Consider the following 22,242-nt stretch of genomic DNA (forward strand, 5'->3'; position numbering starts at 1 on the left):
ACCACTAACCCTTAGGCCCGTGCATCAAAAACAATGCGCTAGCACTCTGAGCCACGCCTACATTTATTTATCCAGCGGCAAAATGCTTTTTTGTGACCTAAAAGCTTTTTTGTAGAAAATTTAGCCATGTCCGTCTGTCTGTCTGTCCGTATGAACGCTGAGATCCCGGAAACTATAAAAGCTAGAAAGTTGGGAGTAAGCATGCAAATTCTATAGATTCTTACGGAGCACAAGCTTATTTCTGTGCGTGCCACGACCACAAACACCCATAACCTAAAAACTTGTAAAAGTGTTAATTGAAACTGATTATATTTATCAACACCTATGAAAATGCTGAGGATGTTGTCAATCATATTGGTTTTTTTACAGTAATAACTAACAGGCTCTGACTTGGCCAATAGTAACGCTACCGTCCGCTAGGTGCCGTGTCGCTGGCACGTGTGGTGTGTGCCGCACTAATAGAAATGACCTGGAATTTTATTTTATTTGAAATTTGAGCAGAGTAACGGGCATCTGATAGTCAAAGCACTCGACTGTAGCGTTTTCTCTTGTGTTAAATTGGTTAACAGACGGTTATATGATATTCTAAGGTTTTGACTGCCGTCTTTTCCATGGCCTAATTATTTATAATAGTCATCCACACACTATTTTGGCGATTCATCTCAATGTAACGCTGTATCAATGTAACAAAGAACCCTTGCATATGCACTTATGTGATTATTATCACGTATAATCTAAAAATAAGAAAATGTAAGTATTATACAAAAAATGTTTTTATAATAGTTTTTGCAAGTACTATTAATATATTTATATATGTATTTACCCGTTACTCGTAGAGTAAAAGGGTATATTATATTCGGGGAAAAGTACGTAACATGTAGAAAGAAGCTTTTCGACCCTATAAAGAATATATATTGTTGATCAGGATCTTTAGCCGAGTCCGTGTATTTGTAAACGATTCTGAATGATTGCAAGTTTGTTATCCGAATGTGTCACCCCCAATTTTACGTCCACAACCCTAAAGACCATTCATTAAAAAGTTATGAGCAATTATAGTTGGGGCCACTAGGTGGAAAAATGGTTTAAATCGGACCATTAGTTAATAATTTAAATTGGGTAGCGGAGTAAATGAGTATATGATAGTCGAGGCACTTGACTATAACGTTTGATCAAATTTGGAAATACAGAAATATCTGTCTTTTTTTAACAAAAATGATGATTATAAAAAAACTTTATGACAAAGATGTCAATTTGGCTTCTTCAGTTCCATGCCTTTATTCCATGCCGAATTTAAATATCGAACTGCAAACTTCTTCTAATAGTTATAGTTACCTTATTCAAGGGAACAGACATAGACTCTTAATGCGTTTCCTATACACTACACGTATTTATATATAATGTTTAGATACATGCAGTATAAATAATGTTGCCAAAGAGTATGACTTTTGGCAAAAGATACAGAAAATTTAGTTAGTCTGAAGTAATCTATTCAGAAGGTAAGGAGCTAATAATTACTAGTTAACAACTTTAAATTTAAAAAATTATTAATAGAAACAAGAGATACGAAAATGTTTAAGAAAATATATGCTTGGGTGCCACAGAAATCACTTCAGCGCTAAGTCGTTTATAATGTATATTGATGCACATAAAAATCTGAATAGGCGCTCTGCGATTCCTGTGGTACTACGGTAAATAAAAAAATTCGGTGCATATGTATGTATACAACAATTATAAATATATATATATATATATATGATATTTCTAGTTGCAACATTTTTATGAGGATTAGCTCCGAGCAAATAACGTCATAATGGCCTACTCCTGGGATAATCGTGTCGATTTTGTTGTTCGATATATGTATGGTATGTAGAAAAGAATACTGTTTTAGTTTTTATAAATATATAATAAATGTAATGTCCAGCAAAGCCAACTAGATATTATTTTGTAAGGAAAACAAAGAACATAAATGCTCACTCGAAGCACCATTTACTCAGATTTAGAACAACTTTTTTTAAACAGAACTACCGAAAATGAGTACCCTTTATTATACCCGTTACTCGTAAAGTAAAATGGTATACTATATTCGTCGGAAAGTATTATCAGGCAGAAGGAAGCGTTTCCGACCCCATAAAGTACATATATTCTTGATCAGGATCAGTAGCCGAGTCGATCTAGCCATGTCCGTCTGATCGTCTGTCAGATTCCTGAGCTTCTTACGCAGCGCAAGTTTGTTTCAGCAATGTGCCACGCCCACTCTAACGCCCACAAGCCGCCCAAAACTGTGCCTCCTACAGTTTTGATGCTAAAATAAAAATTTTAACTGAAATGTACTGTTCTCATCAATACCCATCGATTAACCCAAAAAAAAGTTTGCTTAAATCTGTCTACCGCCGGTAGGTGGCGCATTTCAATCTGGCTTTGATGCTTGCATATTTCCATTTCCCTTTGGTCCCTTTAGCTGAGTAACGGGTATCTGATAGTCGAGGTACTCGACTATAGCGCTCTTCCTTTTTTTGTCATACGGTTGTCGGCGAGGCGAAATGGAAAAAGAGCTTGATCTATTTTTAGATTTCGTTTATTGAGTACACAATGCATAAATATAAGTGGGCCTTGTCAGCAAACATTTTTTGACAAAATTAAGTTTTTGTGATTTTGATAGATCGGAGAGCAAGAACTTTAAAACTCGAAAAGGCTTTTCTGCAAAATGCTTTCAACTCGGTCAATGGTCGTACTGGTTGTAACGTACTGGTGTAAATGCGGTATCGATCCCCGTAAAGGCAGAACTTTTCTGTAATATTGTATTTTTTCCTTTTATTATAAATAGAATAATATTTTTATACCCGTTACTCGTAGCGTAACAACTAGATAGGAAAGTATGTAACAGGCAAAAGGAAGCGTTTCCTTATATTCATGATCAGGATCACTAGCTCAGTCGATCTAGCCATGTCCGTCTGTCCGTCTGCCCGTCTGTCCGCATGAACGCTGAGATCTCGGCAACTATAAGAGCTACAATAATGGATTAGGTATTTCAGCTGCGTGCCACGCCCACTCTAACGCCCACAACGGTGGCTCCTACAGTTTTGATGCTTGAAATTTTAACTGAAATGTATTGCTCCTTAAAAAGTTTGCCACGCCCACTTTAACGCCCACAAGCCGCCCACAAACTGCAAAAAATCGTAAAACTATCAAAGATGGAGAAATAGGATCGCAGACTTAGATTCCGTAGCCTTGTACGCAGAGCAATTTTTTTAAGCGAATATGCTACGCCCACTCTAACGCCCACAAACCGCCCAAGCCTGTGGCGCCCACAATTTTCATGCTAGATACAAATTTTTAACTGAAATGTATTGGTCTCGTCAATAACTATCGATTGATCCAAAAAAAGTTTGCCACACCCACTCTAACGCGCATAACGCTTAAATCTGTCTACCGCCCACATATATTGAGATCGCGGGTAGGTGGCGCATTTCAATCTCGGTTTGCTGCTTGCATATCTCTATTTCCCGTTGGTCCCGTTAGCTGAGTAACGGGTATCTGATAGTCGAGGTACTCGACTATAGCGTTCTTCCTTGTTGTATTTACTATTTAAGTTAAACGCCCAAAAAATATTCATGAAAAAAAAAGGTTTCTCTATTATAAGAATAAAGATTGAGAAATGGAAAATCCAATGACTTAACAAAACGGGATATGGGCTAAGTCATCAAAGCACCTTTAAGTCGCACTAATAACCTTTTTAAAATATGTATATTTTATATTTTTTCATTATATTTTAAATTTTTTGATGGCAACGACTTTCATCAAAACATTAAAATTAAAACTTTAGTCAATTGAAAACATAGAAAGAAAATCAAAAATCTAAAATCTTTATTAAAAATCAAAAAAAAACTACTTAAAAACGAGAAAATAAACACAATAAACTAACGGCTTTAGTAGTAGATATTTGCTAGTAGTACTAGTATTCTTTATTTGTATTTAAAAAACATTGAAAAAACGGCATTTCAAGTGTACAATTAGAAGGACTCACTAAATTTGTATATAAACAAGAATTGATTTAAAAAGGAAATAAAATACAAAAATAGTTGTAGTTGTAGAGAGTTGACCAACATTGCCCATCCAGCGAATTGAATACGTCCCGTGGTTGCTGCTGTGCCAAAATGCAGCAAGCGGATCTCTCGTAGAATGGGGCAGCGTCCTATAAAGTTCACGACGTTTCCCTGCTCCCTGCACACAGTGTCGCAGTGTCTCGTCTAGCGTCAGTAAAATAGTTTTCAACTCCCAGATCATATTTAAGGGACATATGAGTCATCCGAGTGTGTGCTTCTCCTTGATTCCGTTTTGAACTGAGGTCTATAGGTTTCGTCCATACGTACTAAAATACTTTTAGGCCTTTGCGACCATTGTGGAGGATCGCCTCACTGTAGCCTTTCTCCGTAGGTCGCGGCAAGCGTCTCCCATTCTAAGACCCATTGCTTACGTTCCTGCACCGAATTCGTGACAGCCTATATTCGGGCATGGTTACCACTTTCTGGAAATACCTGAAATACATTTCAGCTGTACAGATATGTAGCGGCGACAGTCCTGCTTCAAGAAATAGCATCCTGTTCGGAGTAAATCTGGGTAGATGAAATAAACAGCTTGTACTTTGTACTCATTGGAACATTCTTTTTTCCCAGCAGCGATTTCCATGTGCAGTTTATGGCTAGTTTTGCATCTCGAAAGTTTCTTCTGTAAATGGTTGTTGAAACGACCGTTGTGGTAAATCCAGACTCCCAGATATTTATACGACTTGACAATTTCTAGCTGAATAGACCGTAAACTCCACTTTTCGTTTTGTGCAAGCCTTTTCCAATGCCTCTTGATAATCAGAACTTTTGACTTCTCGGTGTTTACTAATAATCCCCATAACAAACAGTATGTGTGCAAAGCATTAATTATTGTTTGCAGTTCAACGGGGGATTCGGCGAGGATCACAATGTCATCTGCATACAGCAGAGCCTTGATCGCGCATCCGCATATTTGAATACCGCAAGGCAAGCTATCCGTTATGTCGTTTAAAAAAAGGGAAAACAGGAGGGGGCTGAGTTGACATCCTTGCTTTACTCCAGCTTCCGTGGTAAGCCACTCGGATAGTTGTTTTCCATCCATACTGCCGCCAGGTTAACCATGTACAAGCTTTATAGGACGTTTAAAAATGTTGTTGATATCCCGATATTGCTGAGCTTGTAGGTTAGGGTTCTTCTGCCTATAGACTCAAAGGCAGCTCTGAAATCTACAAAGAACGCGTATAACTATTTCCCGCTGTCGATATATTACCTTGCTATACTTGTAAGACTGAAAAATATGTCAACTGTCGAAAATCTTTTTCTAAAACCGGCTTGGAATTCAGTAAGAATATTGTAGTTTTTTACCCAGTTTTTAAGCCGCTCGAGTAGCAACGCAGAGAAGACTTTAGCTAACGCATTTTGAAAAGAGATTCCTCTTTAGTTAGATGTCACATTCGGGTCGTTTTACTTAAAGATGGGAAAAATTATATCTTTTTGAAAGCTCTTTGGGACTGTTTCCGATCCCAAGAACTTGTTTAATGCAAGGCTGGCTTTGAATTGTGGAGTAGCGTACTTTATAAAATCCGATGGTATTCTGTCAGGCCTGGGTGCTTTTCTTTCTTTTAACATTGCAAGTACATTTTCCACTTCTAGTCCTGTCACACATCAATCTAAAGAATGATTTTTTACCCACGGCATTGCAAAGTGCAGCGATAGCGTCCAATCTGGAGGTGCTAGAAGATCACGGAAATGTTTTCCTAGATCATCTGCATTAACTTCCATTGATTTTACAAATGAGTTTCCATTGAGTTTCCTAATAGTACTCCAATATGCCCTGATATCGGTTATGGAATCCAATGATCTCGAAAGGTAATGTAAAATGCGTCCGAGCGTTCAAGCAAGCTAACTTGAATGAGGCGTTTGCTTCTAATACGTTACCACTGCACTTGCTGAGTTTGTTGATTTGGCCTGCCTTAGCAAGTTGAAAGAAAGAATTCTAGCTGCCTTACACTGCTCCGCGTACCACTCTTGCTTCAATTTCGTCAGGGGCTGTCAAATCTGCCACACAATTTGTTGACAGGTTTCGGTCCAACTTTGTCCTATAGTTTTAACTATCTCGATTTCACCAAATCAAACTTGGTAGAAGTCCAAGCGGCGCTGTGATTGCGTTCAATGGTGTGAGGAGAATGACTGTAACTTCCAGCGGGAGATGGTCAGAGAATATTTGACTGCTCATTTGGCAATCTTTGATAGTTTCTATCCATGTACCGCATGTCATACATAGGTCGATGGTGGACCGAGCTTCACCTCTCATAAAAGTGTAGTCACACAAAGGATCGCTTGACGACCTTCCATTGACCACCGTGAAGCCAAACAGCTCGAGCAAGTCCATTAGGTGCCGGTCATTGGCGTCTGTCACTTTGTCTTTGGCATTACGGGCTTCATTGAGATTGGTCGAATCCATGAAGTTGAGCTTCTCCCATCCTTGCGTTACAGTCTCCTTTGATCAGTGTCCTCTCATTTAGTCGAGCATGGTTTAAAACCTCGTATAACTTCCCAGAATCTCTTTCCCAACGATTGCAATTAATATACACTGGCAGCAGGTTCAGGCTTTCATTTTCTAATCCTCAGTGGGATTATACTGGTCTCATCTACATTTATGAAACTGATTATATTCCGGTCGTGAAGTTCTTTTTTTATTCCAAATATCATTCCACCACTTGCTCGTCCTCTGGCGCCCATCTTAGCACAAAGTCTTTAAATTTGACTTCGACAGCATCCAATTTGGCTTCAAGGAATGTTTCAGATAGAATGAAAATTAGGAAAGACGCAATGTACTGAAAGAAATCATTATATTTAAGCTTGTTTTTGATTCCTGCCACGTTATAGGACAATACTTTGATCTCCAGTATCCAGTATCCAGATATCGGCCTCTTCATTCGCATTTGTACCTGCAACATTACTACACTCTAACATAGGACTACATCTACTACATATATTCTTGTTTCTTTTTAGAAGGAAGCGTTTTCGACCCCATAAAGTATATATATTCTTGATCAGGATCACTAGCCGAGTCGATCTAGCCATATCCGTCTGTCCGTCTGTCTGTCCGGATGAACGCTGAGATCTCGGAAACTATGGGAGCTAGGCTATTGAGATTTGGCGTGCTGAGCTTCTTACGCAGCGCAAGTTTGTTTCAGTAGAGTGCCACGCCCACTCTAACGCCCACAAACCGGCCAAAACTGTGGCTCCTACAGTTTTGATGCTAGAATAAAAATTTTAACTGAAATGTAATGTTCTCATCAATACCTATCGATTGACCCAAAAAAAAGTTTGCCACGCCCACCCTAACGCCCATAAACCGCCCACAAACTTCAAAAAATCGTAAATATGAACGTGGATATCTCGGAAACTATCAAAGATAGAGAATTGGGATATCAGATTTAGATTCCGTACCCTTATACGCAGCGCAAGTTTGTTACGAGAATATGCCACGCCCACTCTAACGCCCACAAGCCTCGAAAACCGCCCACAATTTTTATGCTAGATAAAAAATTTTAACTGAAATGTATTGGTCTCGTCAATACCTATCGATTGGTCAAAAAAAAAAATTGACACGCCCACTCTAACGCCCATAACGCTTAAATCTGTATACCGCCGGTAGGTGGCGCATTTAAATCTCGCTTTGCTACTTGCATATCTCTATTTAGCTGAGTAACGGGTATCTGATAGTCGAGGTACTCGACTATAGCGTTCTTCCTTGTTTGACTTAGACTTTTGTCTTAGGACCGCATAATTAATGTGAGACATTTATTCTTGTTTCTTCTTAGTTTTTTGACTTAGACTTTTGTCTTAGGAACGAATAATTAATGTGAGACATTTTCGTACATTTCCATTAATTTTGTTTCAGCTGGTTTTCCTTGCCACTTAAGCACCTTATTGTTATTTAAGGACATCCAATTTCTACGTTGATACTGTCGTTTTAAACTTTTACTTTTGTTTGCCTGCGAATGACCAGAAGAAACTTTTTTAGCTCTAGAAGAGTACTTTATTCGCTTGTTTTTTCACTGTCAAATCCTTGTCAAGGAACACCTGACTTCCACGCAATTTATGGACATTCTTCAAAATATTCTCCGCTTCTCCTTGGGATTCACATTCTACTAGAACCATCATTTTGCCATCCCGCTCATTAGGCTTTCGCAAATCGGAAACCCTTGAACCCTTTAGTTGCAGATTCTCTTCAATAGCGTTTTGACAGCCAATTTGCAGTTATTATCCACCTTCAGACCTTTTACAACTACATTTTTTTTCTTTTGTTGTTCTAGCAACATATTTATGATTCGCTTATCAGCTTATCTGTCTAAGCGAAGGCTTATAACCGCTACTTTAAACCGCGCGTTATCGTCGGTTAGCTGGTTGACCTGCAGAGAAGTAGCCCCAATATCGCTTTTCCGATCTTATTTAAGCCCTTCGACGACCGATTTAGTTGGCAGATTTTTAACTTTATATCGAGCAGCCTCGACATAGCTGATGTCAGATCCTTTAAGGATGCTCCTCCTGCAATGTTTTGGGACATAGTCTCCCACTTCAACTTTTGTGATGCCTGCACTGGTTATAAGTAGTTATCCTTTTCATCCGAACTCGATATTTACCCGCCTAGTAGTATGCTCTATTTTAATAAAAAGGAACCTAGCGCCCTCCAGCGGTTGCCGCTACCTGATAGGTTCAACGTTCTCGTTGAGTGTTAGGCAACTCACTGCGGCTGCGACCAGCTGATGGTTACCACCTCTAGTCTTGTTTACTTCTTTTCGCTTTTTCACAACTTTCGCCGAAAAAATGAGTGAAAACCGAGTTCAGCTTTCTGCAAAACAAAATACTGATTCTCGTAAGGTACGCTGGTCCACTGCGGATCCTCTGTGTTTTCTGCGGTCAGTGAGCACAGCGTCGTCGTTTTTATACCCGTTACTCGTAGAGTAAAAGGGTATACTAGATTCGTCGGAAAGTATGTAACAGGCAGAAGGAAGCGTTTCCGACCCCATAAAGTATATATATTCTTGATCAGGATCACTAGCCGAGTCGATCTAGCCATGTCCGTCTGTCCGTCTGTCTGTCCGGATGAACGCTGAGATCTCGGAAACTATGAGCGCTACGCTATTGAGATTTGGCGTACAGATTCCTGAGCTTCTTACGCAGCGCAAGTTTGTTTCAGTAGACTGCCACGCCCACTCTAACGCCCACAAACCGCCCAAAACTGTAACTCCTACAGTTTTGATGCTAGATAGAAAATTTTAACTGAAATGTATTGTTCTCATCAATACCTATCGATTGACCTAAAAAAAAATTTTGCCACGCCCACTTAAACGCCCACAAACCGCGAAAACCTGTGACGCCCACAATTTGCATGCTAGATAACAAATTTTAACTGAAATGTGTTGGTGTCGTCAATACCTATCGATTGATACAAAAACAAATTTGCCACGCCCACTCTAACGCCCATAACGCTTAAATCTGTCTACCGCCGGTAGGTGGCGCATTTTAATCTCGCTTTGCTGCTTGCAGATCGCCATTTCCCTTTGAGTAACGGGTATCTGATAGTCGAGGTACTCGACTATAGCGTTCTTCCTTGTTTTTTATAGTGCGGGTGTCTTAAGAAGCAAAACTTTTCTCCAAGCCTGATAAAAAACCTCGACTACACACTTCACTTTCTTCTTCTTATTTCTTTACTCGTAGAGTAAAAGGGTATACCACATTTGTCAGAAGTTATGTAACAGGTAGAATAAAGCGTTTTCGACCCCATAATATATATCTATCTGTCCATTCGTATAACCGCTATAATCTCGGAAACTACAAAAGCTAGAAAGTTGGGACTAGGCATTTAGATTCTAGAGTTTATTAGGCAGCTCAAGTTTATTTCAGCAACAAGCCACGCCCAATCTAACGCCCACAAGCCGTCCAAAACGGTTGATATTTAAGTTTAAGTGATAGAAAAAAACTTTAGCTGAAATGTATTATTTTCGTCAATACCCATCGATCGACCAAAAAAATTTTGCGACGCCCAATTTAACGCTTACAAACTTCAAAAAATCATTCTTAGAGATGAGATCTTGAAAACTATTAAAGATAGAGGGTTGGTAGTTATACCCGTTACTCGTAACAGGTAGAAGGAAGCGTTTCCGACCCCATAAAGTATATATATTCTTGATCAGGATCACTAGCCGAGTCGATCTATCCATATCCGTCTGTCAGTCTGTGTGTCCGTCCTTATGAACGAAAGTTGGGATTTGGCAATCAGCAGGGTGTCATGCCCACTCTAACGCCCATACGCCCACGCTAAATCCTGTCTAGCGCCCACATTTTTATACCCTTGCAGAGGGTATATTGATTTCAGTCAGAAGTTTGCAACGCAGTGAAGGAGACGTTTCCGACCCCATAAAGTATATATATTCTTGATCAGCATGACTAGACGAGTTACTCTATCCATGTCCGTCTGTCCGTCCGTTTCTACGCAAACTAGTCTTTCAGTTTTAAAGCTATCGGGCTGAAACTCTCCCAAAAGTCTTATATCTTTTGCAGGTAGTATATAAGTCGAAACCAGCCGGATCGGACAACTATATCTTATAGCTCCCATAGAAATAATCGGAAAAAAAAAATTTTAAAAAATTATGTCTTTGGTGTTTTTTAGCATATAACCTCCTAAGCTTGGAAATAATATTTTTTAATTAGTTCTGAATTTCGAATTTAATTTTATCAAAATCGGACGACTATAGCATATAGCTGCCATAGGAACGATCGCAAAATTGGTGGGAAAATAATATGAAACAAATTATAGCTTCGGTGTTTTTTCACATATAACCTCCTACGCTTGGAAATAACATTTTTTGATTAGTTCTGGATTTCGAATTTAATTTTATCAAAATCGGATGACTATATCATATAGCTGCCATAGGAACGATCGGAAAATTGGTAGGAAAATAATATGAAACAAATTCGGTGTTTTTGTCAAAAAATATTTTTTTTTTGCCAATATTATTTTATACTATTGGGAATATCATTTTTTGTGTTTTTAAATTTAATAATTATAGCTGCAAGGGTATACAAGCTTCGGCTTGCCGAAGTTAACTTCCTTTCTTGTTTTGTAAAAGCTTAATGAAATTTGGTTTTGATTATGTCGATGTTTGATGTTTTAGGCAAATAATTAAATCGTTAGGTGGAGCCGTTTGGGGGGTGAGTAATATTGGAACAGTCGCTCCATCTCCTCGCATTCCTCTTAGCTGAGTAACGAGTATCTGGTGATCGAGGGTGTCGACATTAGCGTTCTTTCTTCTAATGCACTTCATATGCTTGTTTATCCCCCATTTGCATTAGAAGGCTAGCTGGCCTAGCGGTTAGTGTATTTGCCTTATGATCTAGATTTTCAAAACAAAAGAAAAAGCTAAAGTCGATGCCTTCGACTAGCAAATACCGGTTACTCAGCTTAGGGGAGAGCGAGGAATATGTAGATTATACCTTTTTAATGAATGGTTTAGTTTGAATAATTTTTAAGTATTGTAATAGATGGGTATTGACAACAAAAACAAAGTCTTATTCAAATTGTTACGAAATAAAACAAAAAATTGTGGGCGCTAGACAGGTCTGAGCGTTATGGGCGTTAGAGTGGGCGAAGCACAAGAATCTAAATGCCGTAGGGTCGGAAACGCTTCGTTCTACCTGTTCAATAATTTCCGACCAATGTAGTGTACCCTTTCACTCTATGAGTTACGGGTTAAATTATCCATTTCTGAAAGTACGAAAGTCCATGTCTAAGGATGAGCAAATAATTTGAAAATTAAGAACAAATATACAAAATTACAAAATCATTTTTACTTACAATTTTTTTTAAGACTTAAGAACTCTTAAATAAAAAAACAATGCCAACGGATCTTGATTTAAGAAATTTTGTTTTAATTAAAAAACATTTGGTATTCACTTTCTATCCATGTACCGCATGTCATACATAGGTCGATGGTGGACCGAGCTTCACCTCTCATAAAAGTGTAGTCACACAAAGGATCGCTTGACGACCTTCCATTGACCACCGTGAAGCCAAACAGCTCGAGCAAGTCCATTAGGTGCCGGTCATTGGCGTCTGTCACTTTGTCTTTGGCATTACGGGCTTCATTGAGATTGGTCGAATCCATGAAGTTGAGCTTCTCCCATCCTTGCGTTACAGTCTCCTTTGATCAGTGTCCTCTCATTTAGTCGAGCATGGTTTAAAACCTTGCAATAACTTCCCAGAATCTCTTTCCCAACGATTGCAATTAATATACACTGGAAGCAGGTTCAGGCTTTCATTTTCTACAGTCCTCAGTGGGATTATACTGGTCTCATCTACATTTATGAAACTGATTATATTCCGGTCGTGAAGTTCTTTTTTTATTCCAAATATCATTCCACCACTTGCTCGTTCTCTGGCGCCCATCTAAGCACAAAGTCTTTAAATTTGACTTCGACAGCATCCAATTTGGCTTCAAGGAATGTTTCAGATAGAATGAAAATAAGGAAATACGCAATGTACTGAAAGAAATCATTATATTGAAGCTTGTTTTTGATTCCTGCCACGTTATAGGACAATACTTTGATCTCCAGTATCCAGTATCCAGATATCGGCCTCATCATTCGCATTTGTACCTGCAACATTACTACACTCTAACATAGGACTACATCTACTACATTTATTCTTGTTTCTTTTTAGTTTTTATACCTGTTACTCGTAGAGTAAAAGGGTATACTAGATTCGTCGGAAAGTATGTAACAGGCAGAAGGAAGCGTTTCCGACCCCATAAAGTATATATATTCTTGATCAGGATCACTAGCCGAGTCGATCTAGCCATATCCGTCTGTCCGTCTGTCTGTCCGGATGAACGCTGAGATCTCGGAAACTATGGGAGCTAGGCTATTGAGATTTGGCGTGCTGAGCTTCTTACGCAGCGCAAGTTTGTTTCAGTAGAGTGCCACGCCCACTCTAACGCCCACAAACCGGCCAAAACTGTGGCTCCTACAGTTTTGATGCTAGAATAAAAATTGTAACTGAAATGTAATGTTCTCATCAATACCTATCGATTGACCAAAAAAAAGTTTGCCACGCCCACCCTAACGCCCATAAACCGCCCACAAACTTCAAAAAATCGTAAATATGAACGTGGATATCTCGGAAACTATCAAAGATAGAGAATTGGGATATCAGATTTAGATTCCGTACCCTTATACGCAGCGCAAGTTTGTTACGAGAATATGCCACGCCCACTCTAACGCCCACAAGCCTCGAAAACCGCCCACAATTTTTATGCTAGATAAAAAATTTTAACTGAAATGTATTGGTCTCGTCAATACCTATCGATTGGTCCAAAAAAAAAAAATTGACACGCCCACTCTAACGCCCATAACGCTTAAATCTGTATACCGCCGGTAGGTGGCGCATTTTAATCTCGCTTTGCTACTTGCATATCTCTATTTAGCTGAGTAACGGGTATCTGATAGTCGAGATACTCGACTATAGCGTTCTTCCTTGTTTGACTTAGACTTTTGTCTTAGGACCGCATAATTAATGTGAGACATTTATTCTTGTTTCTTCTTAGTTTTTTGACTTAGACTTTTGTCTTAGGAACGAATAATTAATGTGAGACATTTTCGTACATTTCCATTAATTTTGTTTCAGCTGGTTTTCCTTGCCACTTAAGCACCTTATTGTTATTTAAGGACATCCAATTTCTACGTTGATACTGTCGTTTTAAACTTTTACTTTTGTTTGCCTGCGAATGACCAGAAGAAACTTTTTTAGCTCTAGAAGAGTACTTTATTCGCTTGTTTTTTCACTGTCAAATCCTTGTCAAGGAACACCTGACTTCCACGCAATTTATGGACATTCTTCAAAATATTCTCCGCTTCTCCTTGGGATTCACATTCTACTAGAACCATCATTTTGCCATCCCGCTCATTAGGCTTTCGCAAATCGGAAACCCTTGAACCCTTTAGTTGCAGATTCTCTTCAATAGCGTTTTGACAGCCAATTTGCAGTTATTATCCACCTTCAGACCTTTTACAACTACATTTTTTTTCTTTTGTTGTTCTAGCAACATATTTATGATTCGCTTATCAGCTTATCTGTCTAAGCGAAGGCTTATAACCGCTACTTTAAACCGCGCGTTATCGTCGGTTAGCTGGTTGACCTGCAGAGAAGTAGCCCCAATATCGCTTTTCCGATCTTATTTAAGCCCTTCGACGACCGATTTAGTTGGCAGATTTTTAACCTTATATCGAGCAGCCTCGACATAGCTGATGTCAGATCCTTTAAGGATGCTCCTCCTGCAATGTTTTGGGACATATTCTCCCACTTCAACTTTTGTGATGCCTGCACTGGTTATAAGTAGTTATCCTTTTCATCCGAACTCGATATGGCTACTAAAACCTTTTATTTACCCGCCTAGTAGTATGCTCTATTTTAATAAAAAGGAACCTAGCGCCCTCCAGCGGTTGCCGCTACCTGATAGGTTCAACGTTCTCGTTGAGTGTTAGGCAACTCACTGCGGCTGCGACCAGCTGATGGTTACCACCTCTAGTCTTGTTTACTTCTTTTCGGTTTTTCACATCTTTCGCCGAAAAAATGAGTGAAAACCGAGTTCAGCTTTCTGCAAAACAAAATACTGATTCTCGTAAGGTACGCTGGTCCACTGCGGATCCTCTGTGTTTTCTGCGGTCAGTAAGCACAGCGTCGTCGTTTTTTTTATATATATATATATATTTATACCCGTTACTCGTAGAGTAAAAGGGTATACTAGATTCGTCGGAAAGTATGTAACAGGCAGAAGGAAGCGTTTCCGACCCCATAAAGTATATATATTCTTGATCAGGATCACTAGCCGAGTCGATCTAGCCATGTCCGTCTGTCCGTCTGTCCGTCTGTCCGTCTGTCCGTCTGTCCGTCTGTCCGTCTGTCCGTCTGTCCGGATGAACGCTGAGATCTCGGAAACTATGGGAGCTAGGCTATTGAGATTTGGCGTGCAGATTCCTGAGCTTCCTACGCAGCGCAAGTTTGTTTCAGTAGACTGCCACGCCCACTCTAACGCCCACAAACCGCCCAAAACTGTGGCTCCTACAGTTTTGATGCTAGATAGAAAATTTTAACTGAAATGTAATGTTCTCATCAATACCTATCGATTGACCCAAAAAAAAATTTGCCACGCCCACTTTAACGCCCACAAACCGCAAAACCCTGTGACGCCCACAATTTTCATGCTAGATAAAAAATTTTAACTGAAATGTATTGGTCTCGTCAATACCTATCGATTGATCCAAAAAAAAATTTGCCACGCCCACTTTAACGCCCACAAACCGCAAAACCCTGTGACGCCCACAATTTTCATGCTAGATAAAAAATTTTAACTGAAATGTATTGGTCTCGTCAATACCTATCGATTGATCCAAAAAAAAATTTGCCACGCCCACTCTAACGCCCATAACGCTTAAATCTGTATACCGCCGGTAGGTGGCGCATTTTAATCTCGCTTTGCTGCTTGCATATCTCCATTTAGCTGAGTAACGGGTATCTGATAGTCGAGGTACTCGACTATAGCGTTCTCCCTTGTTTTATATATATCTATCTGTCCATTCGTATAACCGCTATAATATCGGAAACTACAAAAGCTAGAAAGTTGGGACTAGGCATTTAGATTCTAGAGTTTATTAGGCAGCTCAAGTTTATTTCAGCAACAAGCCACGCCCAATCTAACGCCCACAAGCCGTCCAAAACGGTTGATATTTAAGTTTAAGTGATAGAAAAAAACTTTAGCTGAAATGTATTATTTTCGTCAATACCCATCGATCGACCAAAAAAATTTTGCGACGCCCAATTTAACGCTTACAAACTTCAAAAAATCATTCTTAGAGATGAGATCTTGAAAACTATTAAAGATAGAGGGTTGGTAGTTATACCCGTTACTCGTAACAGGTAGAAGGAAGCGTTTCCGACCCCATAAAGTATATATATTCTTGATCAGGATCACTAGCCGAGTCGATCTATCCATATCCGTCTGTCAGTCTGTGTGTCCGTCCTTATGAACGAAAGTTGGGATTTGGCAATCAGCAGGGTGTCATGCCCACTCTAACGCCCATACGCCCACGCTAAATCCTGTCTAGCGCCCACATTTTTATACCCTTGCAGAGGGTATATTGATTTCAGTCAGAAGTTTGCAACGCAGTGAAGGAGACGTTTCCGACCCCATAAAGTATATATATTCTTGATCAGCATGACTAGACGAGTTACTCTATCCATGTCCGTCTGTCCGTCCGTCTCTACGCAAACTAGTCTTTCAGTTTTAAAGCTATCGGGCTGAAACTCTCCCAAAAGTCTTATATCTTTTGCAGGTAGTATATCAGTCGAAACCAGCCGGATCGGACAACTATATCTTATAGCTCCCATAGAAATAATCGGAAAAAAAAAATTTTTAAAAATTATGTCTTTGGTGTTTTTTAGCATATAACCTCCTAAGCTTGGAAATAATATTTTTTAATTAGTTCTGAATTTCGAATTTAATTTTATCAAAATCGGACGACTATAGCATATAGCTGCCATAGGAACGATCGCAAAATTGGTGGGAAAATAATATGAAACAAATTATAGCTTCGGTGTTTTTTCACATATAACCTCCTACGCTTGGAAATAACATTTTTTGATTAGTTCTGGATTTCGAATTTAATTTTATCAAAATCGGATGACTATATCATATAGCTGCCATAGGAACGATCGGAAAATTGGTAGGAAAATAATATGAAACAAATTCGGTGTTTTTGTCAAAAAATATTTTTTTTTTGCCAATATTATTTTATACTATTGGGAATATCATTTTTTGTGTTTTTAAATTTAATAATTATAGCTGCAAGGGTATACAAGCTTCGGCTTGCCGAAGTTAACTTCCTTTCTTGTTTTGTAAAAGCTTAATGAAATTTGGTTTTGATTATGTCGATGTTTGATGTTTTAGGCAAATAATTAAATCGTTAGGTGGAGCCGTTTGGGGGGTGAGTAATATTGGAACAGTCGCTCCATCTCCTCGCATTCCTCTTAGCTGAGTAACGAGTATCTGGTGATCGAGGGTGTCGACATTAGCGTTCTTTCTTCTAATGCACTTCATATGCTTGTTTATCCCCCATTTGCATTAGAAGGCTAGCTGGCCTAGCGGTTAGTGTATTTGCCTTATGATCTAGATTTTCAAAACAAAAGAAAAAGCTAAAGTCGATGCCTTCGACTAGCAAATACCGGTTACTCAGCTTAGGGGAGAGCGAGGAATATGTAGATTATACCTTTTTAATGAATGGTTTAGTTTGAATAATTTTTAAGTATTGTAATAGATGGGTATTGACAACAAAAACAAAGTCTTATTCAAATTGTTACGAAATAAAACAAAAAATTGTGGGCGCTAGACAGGTCTGAGCGTTATGGGCGTTAGAGTGGGCGAAGCACAAGAATCTAAATGCCGTAGGGTCGGAAACGCTTCGTTCTACCTGTTCAATAATTTCCGACCAATGTAGTGTACCCTTTCACTCTATGAGTTACGGGTTAAATTATCCATTTCTGAAAGTACGAAAGTTTATGTCTAAGGATGAGCAAATAATTTGAAAATTAAGAACAAATATACAAAATTACAAAATCATTTTTACTTACAATTTTTTTTAAGACTTAAGAACTCTTAAATAAAAAAACAATGCCAACGGATCTTGATTTAAGAAATTTTGTTTTAATTAAAAAACATTTGGTATTCACTTTCTATCCATGTACCGCATGTCATACATAGGTCGATGGTGGACCGAGCTTCACCTCTCATAAAAGTGTAGTCACACAAAGGATCGCTTGACGACCTTCCATTGACCACCGTGAAGCCAAACAGCTCGAGCAAGTCCATTAGGTGCCGGTCATTGGCGTCTGTCACTTTGTCTTTGGCATTACGGGCTTCATTGAGATTGGTCGAATCCATGAAGTTGAGCTTCTCCCATCCTTGCGTTACAGTCTCCTTTGATCAGTGTCCTCTCATTTAGTCGAGCATGGTTTAAAACCTTGCAATAACTTCCCAGAATCTCTTTCCCAACGATTGCAATTAATATACACTGGAAGCAGGTTCAGGCTTTCATTTTCTACAGTCCTCAGTGGGATTATACTGGTCTCATCTACATTTATGAAACTGATTATATTCCGGTCGTGAAGTTCTTTTTTTATTCCAAATATCATTCCACCACTTGCTCGTCCTCTGGCGCCCATCTAAGCACAAAGTCTTTAAATTTGACTTCGACAGCATCCAATTTGGCTTCAAGGAATGTTTCAGATAGAATGAAAATAAGGAAAGACGCAATGTACTGAAAGAAATCATTATATTGAAGCTTGTTTTTGATTCCTGCCACGTTATAGGACAATACTTTGATCTCCAGTATCCAGTATCCAGATATCGGCCTCATCATTCGCATTTGTACCTGCAACATTACTACACTCTAACATAGGACTACATCTACTACATTTACTCTTGTTTCTTTTTAGTTTTTATACCTGTTACTCGTAGAGTAAAAGGGTATACTAGATTCGTCGGAAAGTATGTAACAGGCAGAAGGAAGCGTTTCCGACCCCATAAAGTATATATATTCTTGATCAGGATCACTAGCCGAGTCGATCTAGCCATATCCGTCTGTCCGTCTGTCTGTCCGGATGAACGCTGAGATCTCGGAAACTATGGGAGCTAGGCTATTGAGATTTGGCGTGCTGAGCTTCTTACGCAGCGCAAGTTTGTTTCAGTAGAGTGCCACGCCCACTCTAACGCCCACAAACCGGCCAAAACTGTGGCTCCTACAGTTTTGATGCTAGAATAAAAATTGTAACTGAAATGTAATGTTCTCATCAATACCTATCGATTGACCAAAAAAAAGTTTGCCACGCCCACCCTAACGCCCATAAACCGCCCGCAAACTTCAAAAAATCGTAAATATGAACGTGGATATCTCGGAAACTATCAAAGATAGAGAATTGGGATATCAGATTTAGATTCCGTACCCTTATACGCAGCGCAAGTTTGTTACGAGAATATGCCACGCCCACTCTAACGCCCACAAGCCTCGAAAACCGCCCACAATTTTTATGCTAGATAAAAAATTTTAACTGATATGTATTGGTCTCGTCAATACCTATCGATTGGTCCAAAAAAAAAAAATTGACACGCCCACTCTAACGCCCATAACGCTTAAATCTGTATACCGCCGGTAGGTGGCGCATTTTAATCTCGCTTTGCTACTTGCATATCTCTATTTAGCTGAGTAACGGGTATCTGATAGTCGAGATACTCGACTATAGCGTTCTTCCTTGTTTGACTTAGACTTTTGTCTTAGGACCGCATAATTAATGTGAGACATTTATTCTTGTTTCTTCTTAGTTTTTTGACTTAGACTTTTGTCTTAGGAACGAATAATTAATGTGAGACATTTTCGTACATTTCCATTAATTTTGTTTCAGCTGGTTTTCCTTGCCACTTAAGCACCTTATTGTTATTTAAGTACATCCAATTTCTACGTTGATACTGTCGTTTTAAACTTTTACTTTTGTTTGCCTGCGAATGACCAGAAGAAACTTTTTTAGCTCTAGAAGAGTACTTTATTCGCTTGTTTTTTCACTGTCAAATCCTTGTCAAGGAACACCTGACTTCCACGCAATTTATGGACATTCTTCAAAATATTCTCCGCTTCTCCTTGGGATTCACATTCTACTAGAACCATCATTTTGCCATCCCGCTCATTAGGCTTTCGCAAATCGGAAACCCTTGAACCCTTTAGTTGCAGATTCTCTTCAATAGCGTTTTGACAGCCAATTTGCAGTTATTATCCACCTTCAGACCTTTTACAACTACATTTTTTTTCTTTTGTTGTTCTAGCAACATATTTATGATTCGCTTATCAGCTTATCTGTCTAAGCGAAGGCTTATAACCGCTACTTTAAACCGCGCGTTATCGTCGGTTAGCTGGTTGACCTGCAGAGAAGTAGCCCCAATATCGCTTTTCCGATCTTATTTAAGCCCTTCGACGACCGATTTAGTTGGCAGATTTTTAACCTTATATCGAGCAGCCTCGACATAGCTGATGTCAGATCCTTTAAGGATGCTCCTCCTGCAATGTTTTGGGACATATTCTCCCACTTCAACTTTTGTGATGCCTGCACTGGTTATAAGTAGTTATCCTTTTCATCCGAACTCGATATGGCTACTAAAACCTTTTATTTACCCGCCTAGTAGTATGCTCTATTTTAATAAAAAGGAACCTAGCGCCCTCCAGCGGTTGCCGCTACCTGATAGGTTCAACGTTCTCGTTGAGTGTTAGGCAACTCACTGCGGCTGCGACCAGCTGATGGTTACCACCTCTAGTCTTGTTTACTTCTTTTCGGTTTTTCACATCTTTCGCCGAAAAAATGAGTGAAAACCGAGTTCAGCTTTCTGCAAAACAAAATACTGATTCTCGTAAGGTACGCTGGTCCACTGCGGATCCTCTGTGTTTTCTGCGGTCAGTAAGCACAGCGTCGTCGTTTTTTTTATATATATATATATATTTTTATATATATCTATCTGTCCATTCGTATAACCGCTATAATCTCGGAAACTACAAAAGCTAGAAAGTTGGGACTAGGCATTTAGATTCTAGAGTTTATTAGGCAGCTCAAGTTTATTTCAGCAACAAGCCACGCCCAATCTAACGCCCACAAGCCGTCCAAAACGGTTGATATTTAAGTTTAAGTGATAGAAAAAAACTTTAGCTGAAATGTATTATTTTCGTCAATACCCATCGATCGACCAAAAAAATTTTGCGACGCCCAATTTAACGCTTACAAACTTCAAAAAATCATTCTTAGAGATGAGATCTTGAAAACTATTAAAGATAGAGGGTTGGTAGTTATACCCGTTACTCGTAACAGGTAGAAGGAAGCGTTTCCGACCCCATAAAGTATATATATTCTTGATCAGGATCACTAGCCGAGTCGATCTATCCATATCCGTCTGTCAGTCTGTGTGTCCGTCCTTATGAACGAAAGTTGGGATTTGGCAATCAGCAGGGTGTCATGCCCACTCTAACGCCCATACGCCCACGCTAAATCCTGTCTAGCGCCCAAATTTGTATACCCTTGCAGAGGGTACAGCTGTGTTCATTGAAATAGCAGTGCATACGACCTGCACGTATAAAATCGAAAAACACTATTATAAACACATCATTGAAACAAAACTTAAATACAACAGTTTTAATTATTTATTTTTAAATAATCTAGCTGTTTTTTCCTGTTGGGTACTTCAATATTTTAGCAAATATGGATAATAACAAAAAAGAAAGACTGAATTATGGTGTTCATTGAAATAGCAGTCTTAAAAGAAAAATATGATAAAATTCAATATGGCTCATTAATAACTTAATCCTACTAAATATCGATTTGATTACGACCAAATATTTTGTTGTATGGCTTTTATTGGCTATTACAGGCTAACACCTGCGTGGCATGGAGTCCACCAAGTCCTTGCAACGTTTGCGGGAACTCTGACCCCGTCCCTCCTGCACAACTTGCCAAAGCTGCGGCTAAGAAGTCGGGGATTTCTTGACAACAAAACGCTTATGTCCCTCGATAAGTTTTCAGTCGGACTTAAATCCGGGGACTGTGCTGGACACGGCATTACGTCAATTTGTTTTTGGCTAAATGTTGGTGTGGCCAATTTGTTGGTGTGTTTAGGATTATTGTCCTGCTGAAATGTCCATATTAAGGACATTTGATCATCAGTATACGACAGAATGACGTTTCTCAGTATATTTACGTAAACATGTTGGTCCACGATCTCATCGATCAAACGTAAGGGGCCCACACCGCTATATGAGAAATTTGCCCATACAATGATTTTAAGTCCATCTGCTTAACGGTCTTGAGATTTTGTTTTGGGTGGTACCCGGTGTCTGATGGTCGACGGACATACTATTTTGAACCTGTTCCACCAAAAAACACCAGCTAAGACTCATCTGTCCAAAGGATATATCGACCTTTTGAAAGTGGCTAGTTCAAGTGGCTTTTGGCAAACTTCAACTTGTCTTTGAGGTGTCTTTTACCAAGTAATTGCTCCTTTGGTGGACTTCTAGCATTCAAATTTTCATCGAACAGACTTCGGAGAAT

General features: G+C 39.1%; 1 protein-coding gene across 2 annotated transcripts in view; it reads left to right on the plus strand.

The window, feature by feature from the left end:
- The first annotated feature begins 1,445 nt into the window (after nt 1-1,445).
- The window catches only part of Scp1 (Sarcoplasmic calcium-binding protein 1), a 150,015-nt gene continuing 129,218 nt past the window's right edge, over nt 1,446-22,242 (plus strand). The window contains exons 1-2 of one of the 2 annotated variants that reach the window (XM_070998731.1): nt 1,446-1,496; nt 1,766-1,862. In XM_070998731.1, coding sequence (XP_070854832.1) covers nt 1,811-1,862 — 52 coding nt within the window. In that variant the 5' untranslated portion in view covers nt 1,446-1,496; nt 1,766-1,810. The remainder of the gene's footprint in view (nt 1,497-1,765; nt 1,863-22,242) is intronic. The other variant, XM_070998730.1, reaches the window with a different exon arrangement.

Source organism: Drosophila suzukii (genome assembly GCF_043229965.1).
Source record: "Drosophila suzukii chromosome 2 unlocalized genomic scaffold, CBGP_Dsuzu_IsoJpt1.0 scf_2c, whole genome shotgun sequence".
NCBI lineage: Eukaryota > Metazoa > Arthropoda > Insecta > Diptera > Drosophilidae > Drosophila > Drosophila suzukii.